This window comes from Beta vulgaris, chromosome 6 (assembly GCF_026745355.1).
Source record: "Beta vulgaris subsp. vulgaris cultivar EL10 chromosome 6, EL10.2, whole genome shotgun sequence".
Classification (NCBI taxonomy): domain Eukaryota; kingdom Viridiplantae; phylum Streptophyta; class Magnoliopsida; order Caryophyllales; family Amaranthaceae; genus Beta; species Beta vulgaris.
Window position 1 is genome coordinate 37,545,319 of NC_079207.1, and position 12,436 is coordinate 37,557,754.

At 35.4% G+C, this 12,436-nt stretch overlaps 1 protein-coding gene across 1 annotated transcript in view; it reads left to right on the forward strand.

Moving 5' to 3' along the window:
• Window positions 1-12,436, forward strand: part of LOC104896619 (ABC transporter G family member 7) — a 33,810-nt gene that overhangs the window by 7,186 nt on the left and 14,188 nt on the right. Inside the window, exons 7-8 of the mRNA XM_010683383.3 lie at window positions 395-526; window positions 2,717-2,937. Of these exons, the coding sequence (XP_010681685.2) occupies window positions 395-526; window positions 2,717-2,937 (353 nt within the window). The remainder of the gene's footprint in view (window positions 1-394; window positions 527-2,716; window positions 2,938-12,436) is intronic.

Below are 12,436 nucleotides of genomic sequence, written 5' to 3' on the forward strand. Positions count from 1 at the left end.
TTTGTGCGGCTTTATGTTTTTTTGAAGTTATCATAAACGAGTTATTTCCGGCATAGGTTAGTAATCCAGCTATATGCTAAAAACATATTATCACTATAATCATCTGATTAGGCTGATAACGTATTGTTCTTTGCTTGATTTGGTAGGGGGGATAGTACAATATTCCTTTCTGTTCAAGTTATCATCTTTGTTTGTACCATTGTCCCCTCTTGGATGCATTACAAGGTCACATGATTTATTTCCGCAGCCGTCATTGTTCTCGTAACTGGTGCTGTCGACATGGCTTTTCTATTAGACATTTATTTTCTGAGAGAATTCATGAATTATTTTTGCTATCATAATTATGGTTTCTATGAATGTTAGTTCGGCTTACCACAAAATTTTACCTGATCAGGCTTCTCGAGATGGGCCAACTAATAAGGTACGGGCCAGGATGTCAATTGCATCAGCAATAATATTTGGTTCAGTCTTCTGGAACATGGGAAGATCTCAGACATCTATTCAGGACAGAATGGGGCTCCTGCAGGTATGAATTGTAGTTTAGAGTTGGTATTCTGTTTTCTGCAACTTGCAAAGGCAAAGGAAGGGGTCATGAGCAGGATATATTGGAAAGAAAAGGGATGGGTAGAGGACGCTATTTGACAGGGATAGTGTCAGGATCTGCCATTTTAGAGGTCAAACATGTAAGATTTGCAAATTTAAGTTTGTCTAGTGGGTAAGTGAGAAAAAAAGTTGAGTGTTTGGCATGTGGAGACTTCTAGCTTGGCATGTGGATACTTCTAGCTGGAAAGTGTCACAAAAGCATCAAGGGTGGAATTGTGGATACTTCAAGGCAAGAGTGGAAAGGGTAATGTGTTTGATTATCACTAAAGCCTGTTCAAAAGATTGAGTTCTCACTAAGTCGAGTGCTAGCTAAAGCTGAATTTGGTGTGGAAGTCTTATTTTCTATGATCATCAAAAATCTACAATTGGCCGCAAACAGACTCTCTCTGGTCTTAAGACTATCTTTGTAAGATGTGTTTAAACATATTAATTTTTTTTAAAAAATTCATTGTTAAAATCTTCCCTATCTACCTTGTATATACTTTTATCAATATTTGGTAAGCCTATTACTTAATATTTCATGCTTGCCAGGTACTTCTTGTATATTGATCCTTAGCAATGGATCGAGATGCTGGATCAGTTTGATAAAATCAAGCAAGCCTCATTGTGAAGGCTTCTAATTGTTAGTAACCCAAATAGAGGCTTGCTTGATTTTGTCAAACTGATCCTGCATCTCTATCCGTGCTCAAGGGTCAATACGCAAGAAGTGCCTCCCAAGCATGATGCATTAAGCAAAAGGCTCACCAAACATTGAACCAAATATATAAAAGGTAGATTGGGAATATTTAACAATGAATGTAAACAATTACTTTAATATGCTAAAATACATCTTACAAAGCAAATTTATGTAAAGAAAATCTTAAGACCAGACACAGTCTGTTTGCGGCCAGTTGCAGAATTTTGATGATCATAGAACAATAGAAAAACTTATCGTGATCTAGATCTTGGTGATGATTGTGGAATCAAATGGTGTCTGTTGTTCTACATTGCTTTTCTTTTTTACTTCATATTTGTAGTGTCATAAATTATTCAATTAGGTTATACATGGAAATATTCTTTCATAAAGAGTTGTTGTAAACATTTGTAGTGAACTAGTGATGGTAACGCAATTCTAAAATCTAAATCATGAATGTTGGTAGTTGCGATAAGAGCAATGGCTTTTATATTGGATTATGATGGTTAATGTAATAATGTAGTGTCCTATAATTGATGTCGTGGTGTAATCTTAAAAGCACATGCTAACGAACTGCTGTTTCCTTAAGAGTAAGTTGTATTATTTTTTTTACTGAATGACCCTTACATACGGAGAATTTTGTATGTGCTTTAATGGTAATGATTCACCAGATACTGGCACAATAATAGAGTATTGACTAGAATATTGATCTTTAAACTAGCTTGTCTTGCACATTCTTTTCCTAATGTAAGTTATGTTGGTTCCCCGTGCTGCTAAGGGAATTTCTGGGTCCTTCAGAAATAGTGACTTTTTGAGAATTTTCAATGTTATGTATTAAGATTTATAAGAACGTGAGAGAATTGACAGTGGACTTGTTTATCAATCTCTGTTATGAATAACGAGTTATGTTTACGTTTGGTATTATAGCTGGATAAAGTCTATATGTGCATGTTCTGTAAATGGATATAATATTAGCTTGGTATTTCTATATAAAATTAATGTACTGATTCCTGGGATAGCATCGCTAGGAGTTTGTTTTAGTGCGTGCTTCTGGTCCCTCTTCTTTGGTGCTAACTTGTGTATCTTTTTAGCTAATTAATATCAATTTTCAAGAAAGAAGTTGCGAGAGTCTTGAATCTGTAAATTCAAGGTTACAGATCAAACGACTCACTGGACCGCGCTTCTATGTTTCTGTGTGGTAGTAGGTTAGTCCGTTGCCTTTTGGATCAAGGGTCTTATGAAAATTTCTCTTTGCAATCATAACGCTGTAGGAGCCTCTTTGCAATGATTAGTTATGCATGCATATATTATCTCCAATACGAGCCTGTAAAGACTTGAGTGCTTGCCTGTCATCCTTCTATGTGTAAATATGATTTGTATGATTAGGGCTTGGATATGTTTGTTTAATTGCTGTTTTTGTATTTGTTTTGCAACTACTAGGTTGCTGCTATAAATACTGCAATGGCTGCTTTGACAAAGACTGTTGGTGTGTTTCCAAAGGAGCGTGCAATTGTCGATAGGGAGCGGGAAAAAGGGTCTTACTCGTTAGGTCCCTATCTGCTGTCTAAGCTGCTGGCTGAAATTCCTGTTGGAGCCGCATTTCCACTGTTGTTCGGCGTCATTTTATATCCTATGGCACGTCTTCATCCCACTTTGTCAAGGTAAGGTTCTTTAAAGTGGCCTTATAATCAGATTGTTATTGCTATAAATTCATTAACTCTCAGATGCGATGTGTCAATATGTTTATGCGGAATTTCTGGATGAAAATCTGCTCCTTTTTCAACTGTGAATTTCCAGATGACCTCATAATATAGTTATGCAGTTCTGTGATCAAAGTGAGTTCTGTATGCTGATTGAATACAATTCGGGTTCTTTATATTCAACAATAATAAATATAGAGTTTGCGAAGATAATAAAAACCAACATTTCAATTGATACTTAGTTACAGTAGCCTTACAATCTTACATATCTAGTGTAGCATACTGGCACGATTGCCTTTCCCTTGATCAATGGATTTTACTTTGAGTGGGGACATATTGTTGGTTCTAGGTTGGATAATTACTGTTCATGACGAGTCTATTAAATTCTTGGGATTGCTTAAGGAGTTCGGTTCCAGCTTCATCACGGGTAAATTTCTGTTTGTTTTGAGAATATCTATAGTAGAAATGGATCTCAATATAGATGAATCCCAAGTAGCAAAAAGTCAAAGTTTTATGGTGAATTGGAGTTGGCTGACATGTTAAAGCAAATCTTAGACTAAGATGATATTTCGAGGGGCATCACTTCTTTTGACACTCGGTTTTTCAAAAAGAAGATTAACTTCACCATATTGGTTCGTTGAAGAGGCATTTCTTTGAGAATCTTAATTTGTCTTATATTGGTACTGTTGGTGCAAAATCAGATGGATGACTTTGCAAACAAGTCGATGCACACCCAATAGTTAGATACTGAATGTCACAGGAGTGGGGTTATCGGTTTTAATTAGATAAAACCTTGCTAACATACTTTGTTATAGCCTAATGTAATTAAACTACAACGCCTAATAAATTCAGGCGATTGGTATTAAATGAGTCAATCAGTGCAATAATTAAATTAATTATTAAAGCTGAATATTCCCACATATATCACAAACTTCTTGAAAGATTCTTTTATAACACACATGAAGATAAACGGACAATTAAAGGAAAAACATGAAGATGAATACCTCCATGGATTTCGACTAAAACTGGAGATTGAACAAACTTGTTGCTCAATACATGCTCTAATTCTAGGCTACAGACTAACTATAACCCCGAAAGGGGGTTGGCTAATCTAGGTTAAAGCTACGCTAGAGAAGAAATTAAATTGCATGTTTGTTGTGTGTTGTGTTTGTTGTCTTATTCTGATCTTCCTTCCTGTATTTATACTAAGCAACTATGTGTAACTTCCTTGCTTCTTTGGAGGGAAATGATTTGAATCATTTATGATTTAAATCACAAATGCCATATTCTGGCGCCATAGTGATCACATCTCCTTGCCCACGTTCTTGCATGCTTGCATAATAATCAAATTAACTACCAGCCACGTCTTTGTCGTCATTTGACTTTCATCTCTTGACTTCCATCTCTTGACTATTCCTAAATGTTGGGCTTTCTTCCACGGGCTATTAGTTGTTGACTTTTATTGACCATTTTTCATGGGCTTCTTTGTATGATTAGGCCTTTACACTTACATAAACATCAAACATTAAACCCTTTGGGGTTTGATGCAATGTATCATAATAAATGTTAACCAAACATAAAAATGGTAGTAACAGGTACAATGGTACTTGAAAATCAGTGCTCCGTGAATGTCCCGATATTGTTGACGACCATGATAAGGTGCTCTGAAATTTCATTCACAGTGTGGTGCTGGGTAGAGATCATGACTGATCTTTGCATCAATGTGGTTTCTTCTTTCTAAGAAGAACTATTTCTATGTTGAGGCATTTAGAGCTGCCTTTTTTCTTTTGGGTAACACAAAGCCATTAATTGTTCCTTAGTGATGTGGAACTTGATGTTCCAGATGGTTATGGAGGTTTCTTGATTAAAAGAAACGATTATGGATTGTGTTTGAAGGTGAAGATGGATAGTTACTTGAAGGCAACGACTTCAAGTTTGGAACAAAGGCAACGACTTTGATCCACTAGTCAAGCTAGTCTCTAAACTCTCTCAAGTATGCTTAGCAATACTCTCAAAGATTTCTTATTCAATAATCAACAACGTATCTACATTATTATGAAACACACATGCTTATATAGTACAAGCTATGCATTAATCCAACCAACCTAACTAACTCTTACTCCTCTTTGAATTAGACAATCCGAATTCAATTAAAAACAACATAAAAACATAAAAGGAAACTATTAGAGTAATTACATGACACACTACTACTCTATACCAATCCAAGCAACACAAGAATAACTTGGCCCTCGTCCAAATGACAATCCAAGTTCCAATACGCCTAAGTCTTCCATGTCGAACTCCTCTTTAGTTACTGTGTTAGGCACTGTGTTGCCAACAGTGGCCAACACTGCCTTGTTGCTAAACGCCTTACCACTTTTAGTAACACTTGGCGCCTCATGATCCGTATCACTTAGAGTGTTGGAGATAAAGTGATTTTATGGGCCAAAAGACAGTCAAGATCCCGAATGCCACGTTATTGACTAATGAGATCCTTGAGGATGTGAGATAAGAGGGGCATGAGTACATTACGTTTGAGTTGGCAAGTTAGAGAATCTCTTACGGTTTGTTTACCGAGGAATAAAAAGGTAGGACCTGGGCCTCCGCAAGCTTGGTTTGGGTATAGAGCCGTAAGTGTGGTGGAGTCCCCTAGCGAGGAATAAAAGACCGCTATTGTACGAGTGAAGAATATGGATCCAACAACCAACGCTTCTTGAATGAGAAAGGTAATGCCAATTTACTTACTTGAACAAGTAAGGAAGAGCGATACGTTCTAAAACTAAAGTGATGGAAAACCTATGTTAAATGTAGTTATTGAACACATGTGCACTGACGATTAGGAGTTAGGCTTAGTATTCAGTGGATAACCAAGAAATTTCGGGAAATTCTTATTGGTAATCCAGTGTTGCTATTTATATATGATAACGAAAAAAAAAAATTAATTTGATGGAATGATCCTATGTTACCATTTATAGTCTAACATTCATAGTACCCTATATTACTGTTTTTTTCTATTGTATGAAATTAATGATGCAATTTGTAAGTATCTTTCGTTAATTATACATTTTTTGAAGATAATTAGAAAAGGGTTATATATTCATCAAATACAAAATTTGACCAAAAGTAACACAAAGAGCTTACAAAATTTCACAATAATGAATCTACATGGCCATGTATTACTATTTCCGTGTTTATTTTGTTCCTTCCTAATTGCTTTTAGGAAGGAATCAACGAGTAAGGGTTACGGGTGGGCCATTGGAGTTATATGGGGTAATGTTTGTGAGGGGAAAAAAGAAAGTGGGAAGATCATAAGTATACACCCCAAAGAGGAAAGTGGAATGAACAAAAATTAACAGGGATGAAATTGTTTTTGTATGCTTTTGTATAGTATTTGTGCTCGAGTGAGTGACAAGCTAAAGTCGTATCGCCAAATCAAAAGTAATCCTAAAGTCCTCTAACAAATAGTAGTCAGGGAAGTAGGGTAGAATCCACGGGTAAAAACAGTGTTCTTTTCCTAATTGTCGATCAAATCTAGATTATAGGGAACGAGTGTTGTTGGTTATTACGCTAAACTGGACAATAACTAAATCAAGAATATCAATAATAAAAAGCCTAGGGTATGGGTTCACCAATGAGGAATAATTCCAAGATGAAATGCAACAATAAATAATTAATAATGCACTTAAACAAGTTGGTTTGTTCTCTCGAATCGAAATCAACCATAGAATGGTATTAACAAGCTCTCGCAATTTTTCAATACCAAAATTACCTATTGAACCTAGCCTTAATATCAAGTTTATACCTGGTGCATAACCTAATATTGCAATACTATAACAATCAAATCTGCCTAAATTAGATTGAATAGAGATAATACATTCAATAGGAATCAACAAACATCATCAAATATCAATACTTTATAAACATCCCTTCGTAATTGATCATGGATCCCCTAAGCCTAGAAATAGACTATTCAATCATATTTTAAACAAACATACTCATGGTGAAATAAGTAAACATGATGACTAAATAATCAAGAACTAAACAAGAATAATAGGGGAAGAGAAAGAATATCAATTGTAGAAACAATCCATACTTCTATTGAAAGTTCAATGAATAAAAATGAGAAAAAGCAATACTAGGGTTCTTAGGTAAATAAAAAGTGCTTAGAAACTAAAAGTCGAAACTCTAATCATAAAACGTAGTCCTTTAATTCTGAAAAGATAAGTATTTATACATCCATTAAAAACTAGCGCAACACGCGCTCAAAAATAGCTTAAAAGATCCCGCCCGACCGGGTGGTCATCAAGTATTCAATTGCTTCGTCGCGCCCGATCGGGCGGATGCCAGCTTCTTCATTTCATGTGTTCTCGTCTCGCCCGACTAACCCCGGCGGTTTTCGCCCGGCCGGGCCTGCAAGTAAAGTTCCGTGGCATCTTTCAAGTCTCAGAATTTGGCTAAGTCAAGTCGCCCGACTAACCCGGGCGGATGTCGCCCGGTCGGGCCGTCATCATCTTTTAACGCCCAAAATCCGATCTTCAAAATATCACAACTTCTGCGTTATTGGTCGGAATTAAGCAAATGACCCCTCCTTGGAAAGCTCTTGAACCATACAATCCAACTCATGCAAAGTGATCGTGCTCCCTATAATACATCATCTCTTGTAGTGTCATAAAAAAAATAGGAAATGCACCAAAACATGCTAATTCCTACAATAATCAATCTGAGAGTACAAACACTCTACAAGGAGCACATTAGTACTAAAAATGGCTCCGAAGAGCGCAATTAAGGCCAATAATTCATGAGGGACGGGGGTAAAAACTCTATATAAAATAGACATATCAGTCAGATTATTCTACATTAATTAACTGATATGATTTTATTTGGTCAAATTGGCTTCATAGAAGTTGGTGTTAATTTAGAGTTGAATGGGCCTAAATTACACAATTTGACCAAACGGATCAAAGAATACATCAAACTACAAACGTTGAATCAGGTAAGCATCTCAACCTATAGGAATCAACTCTTCATTTCAATCACTTGTTCATAAAGAAACAATCTAAACCCTTTATATAAGCAATATAAATTCTAGAAGAGTTCTACAAATAATCATAAACCATATAGTAATGAACTCCTTGTTACTATGTCTCCTAACGAAAATGACTACATCTTCGTTTTCACATATAAATGCAATCCTCATGAAACTCCTCTCAAAATATTAAAGGATACACCCTCCATCCCTTATTGTTTGGCTCATTTACTTTTTCCCGGTTTCCAAGATGCACATTTGACCATGAATATGTGTAATTACATATTATTAAGAATTATGAAAAGTTGATATTTGGGAACTTCATGTTATAAGGAATTTAGCAAGATCCCACGTGATAATCATTTTACTTGTATAATCTAGATGCATTTACGGTTAAAGTTTCAAAACTTTTACCCACAAAAGAAAATGAAGCAAACAATAAGGGACGAAGGGAGTATGACTTATCCTAATGTGACAACGGTTAAGCCTTTAGTATTCTTTCACGCCAAGCATCCTTCCCCACCCAAATTATGTCACATCAAGATAACCTATATAGCCAATAAAAACCAACCAAATATATCCACATAAAAATAGCTCAAAAATGATGTTGACTTATGAGTTTTGACTAAAGCTACTCAAATCCACGTCATTAACCTAAAAAAAAGTTTCATTAGCGGAAAAAGATAACAAATTTCATCATCAATGTCACAATATAGAATGTATAATAAAACAGGGGTCATTTTGATATTATAAAAGATTTTCTTGATTGCCATATATAAAAAATTGGTCACACGATAATCCCAATTCTCAACAATGGCTCGTCTTTTCTTAATAATCCGAGAGTTATCTTAAAATAATTGGGAGTAATGGTGATACCTTTCAATAATGATCTGACACACTTTAAACCGGATGACCAAGTAATGCATGATTCGTTATCAGATTTTTTAGTGTTTTACGAAAATGCACCGACTTGCAGTTTCAAAAATGGACAAGGTGTTCCTAAGGTTTTGAAAAATCATCATAATACCCTTAATGAGTAATGACTATCGGCCTTTAACTTCGTTAGTCATTAAGTCCAAATCAACATAATTAACCTTGATAACCCCTAAGTAACCTAATCAATGCTAATTAAATCTTAATTAACTCTAATCAAACCCGAATTAAACCTAGTTAATGAAAGGAAAAATTGAATCTAATTTTTTTTCTGTTGGAAAATTTAATTTTTTCCCCGTGTAGTCTTGCTTTTCACACTTTTCGAAGCACATATTTCGAGGCGATTTTGAAATGACTTTTTTTAAAAGAAACAGGCACCACCGAGCGCCCTCTGTGGGCGCGAATTTCGAGAAGCCAGTCAAAATGAGTACCAATACATTAATTTTTATGCACGAGTTTCGAGGTGATATTAAACGACAATATGACATTTTTGACTTTTAAAATGACTTTTTAAAAAAAAAACGGACACCACCAACCGTCCTTATGCGGCGATTCAAGAAACCGATCGAAATGAGTTCAATACGTTGATTTTTTTGGCAGGTGATTTGAGGTGGTAGTAAGCGACGCTTTTGATCATCGAAACGACTTTTTCTATTCATAAGCTATGAAACACGGGTACGGTGGTTGAGTGCCGTATCCCGTACCCGGTACGGGTACGATCCGGGGACGGTACGGATACGGGGTGGATTCGTACCCAATCCGTACCTGAGAGGGTGGGGACGAATCCGCTTCAAAGTGGGCTAGAACAAAACGTACCCATATGACTTTCATGAAATTTCAGAGTAAAAAAACTTGAAACACTTAGAGATCAGATCTTGATGACATTTTGACCCAAAAGAAAGAGTAATCTTTAAGTCCAAATTGGAGAAAAAATTTGAACCCAGAATTATTTAGATGAAGAAGAAGAGAGGATGAAGAAAAAACAATTGAAGAAGAAGAAACTAGAAAGTGGAGGAAGAAGACGACGGTAGAGGAAGAGGGTAAAAAGAAAACCACTAGCAGCAATCAATTACCCCTCCCTTTGGGCCTACTTTACAGCTGTCATTTTTTTGGTTTTTAAATCCCCTCCCTTCTTTGTTTTTTAAATTAAAACGTGGGTTGGGTACTTTTTTGTTTTTTAAATCTCCTTCCCTTCTTTACATTTGTCATTTCTCTGGTAAAAGATTATTACTTCTACATTTTTCTCTCTATCTTTATTAAAGTGTTATCATTTTCTTTACTAAGTTTATACTCTGTACTTCTTTTTTCATTTTATATTATTATATTATTATTATTAAATAACAATACTAATCATAAAAACAAACAAACAACCATAACGACATATATTATTTTTGTTAAAAAATATTTTTTTGCCGAATCCAATCTGTACCCTTTATTTTGATTTTGCCGGTTTCCGTCCCCGTACCCGTTTCCGTATCCGTATCGGTGCTACCTAGTTAATAAGTCACCAAAAGGGGTGGGTTGAGGTGGTGGGGATTTAATTAACTAGTGTTAATTAGGATCTTTTTAGCATTAATAAGGTTAAGTAGGGGTTATTTGGGTTAATTAGGTTGATTTCAATTGTTTTTTTTTTTTTTCATATATGATAGTTAATGAAAAACTTGACGCCAGGTCAAGTCATGTATTTTTCAAAACCTCATAGGCACCGTGTGCATTCTTTAAACTGCAAGGGCACCCAGAGCATTTTCATAAAACTTAACGGTATGTGGTGAAAAATCCGTTGTTTTTCTAAAGAATAGCCTCCTTTATGTCCCTCCTTCGTATCCCCCAGCCACACCCATACGGCCACAGCTGCCCAACCAGTGCTTAACCCAACCCCCCCCCCCCCAACCCTTCTCATCCCCCCCTCCTGCACTTGGCCAAAGATCATTGAAGTTATCAGTTTAAAGGTGATATCTTTGTATCTCTAAGGAAATATTTGAAGAAAGTATTAAAAACATCCAAGATGGAAAGTCTAAACCAATTATTGAAGTACGAGTGAAATGATTAAGAATGATGGAAGTGAAATAGTTGATAGAACTTACTACAAGCAGATTGTAGAAATTTATCTTACAACAAGACCTGATGTCATGTATGCGGTTAGCCTTATTAGTAGATATATGGATAACCGACTAGGAAACACTTGCAAACTGCAAAGCGTATATTGCCCTAATTAAACGGCACTACAAATTGGGGAATATATTACAAAAGAAAATGATTGAATCTTGTTGGATTAACAGATAGTGATTATGTAGGAGAAATTGATGACATAAAAACCACTTCTACATATGCATTTTTTCTTGGGTAATAGAGTTAAATCATGGTCTTCAAAGAAACAACCCATTGTGACTTTGTGCTCAGTATGTTGTGGCAACATTGGGCATGTCAAGCTATTTGGCTTTGTAATATACTCAAAAGTACCAGATTGTCCACAAAGTGGTTCAAGAAATCTATTGTGATAATACACCTGCATAGCACTCTCAAAGAATCCAGTTTATCGTGGAAGAAGTAAACACATTGATCTGACATTTTGTCAGTAATGAAGTGATAGACATCATTTTCCCACAAGATTACTGATGTGTTTTAAAATATACCGCAAGTGCACGGTGTCTGTTTAGCAGAAACTGGCAAATACGGGTCGATCCACAGGGAGAGGAGTTCTACAGATTTGTGTCAATTATCTAACTATTTGCAGAGAGTAAATGATTGAGTAATTAATAACTAAACTAGAGTAAACTAGAACGCAGAAAAATAGGATTTTATCAAATAATTAAAAACCTAGGGCAATCGATCGGTCCACCATGCTTATACCAGTTTAATCAATATAATATAGTTCAACAACACTTGGATTGATGTTCGAATAAATGAAGTAATTCGTTAATCCTTGGTCAGGCATTAACAACTCCTAGATTAACATATGCCAGTATGGTCGCTCAACATAATCAAATCTACCTATTGTAATAAGCCTCTAATGAATATGATCTTTCGATTCTAATTCTTATTAGCTAAATATAACTCATGATATTGCGCAATTACATGAATTAAACAAGTATAACAAATCAATAGGAATTATTCTAATTCAATCCAATTATTGAAGAACATCAAACTACAATAAAAAAGGTATAAACATGGCTTCCCTCTCTAAACCCTAGAAATAGACTACTCACTCATGATGATATTAAACGCAATAAACATAATCAAAGTAAAAGAATTCATAAAATTAAACTAAGTAGAGAAGAATACCACATGATTCAAGAACGAAGGAAAAGGAAATCGACGATCTATATAATCTTCCAATGTAAAAGTTCAACAAAACTAGAGAGAATAAACTAAGTATTTTGCCCTAAAAACGTAGAAAATAAGATGGTCCTTTCGGAAATATAAAAAAACCTATTTATACTTCTTACAAAACTGGCTAAAAAACCCGAAAAAACGCGTCCCGAGAAACCGCCCGGTCGACCG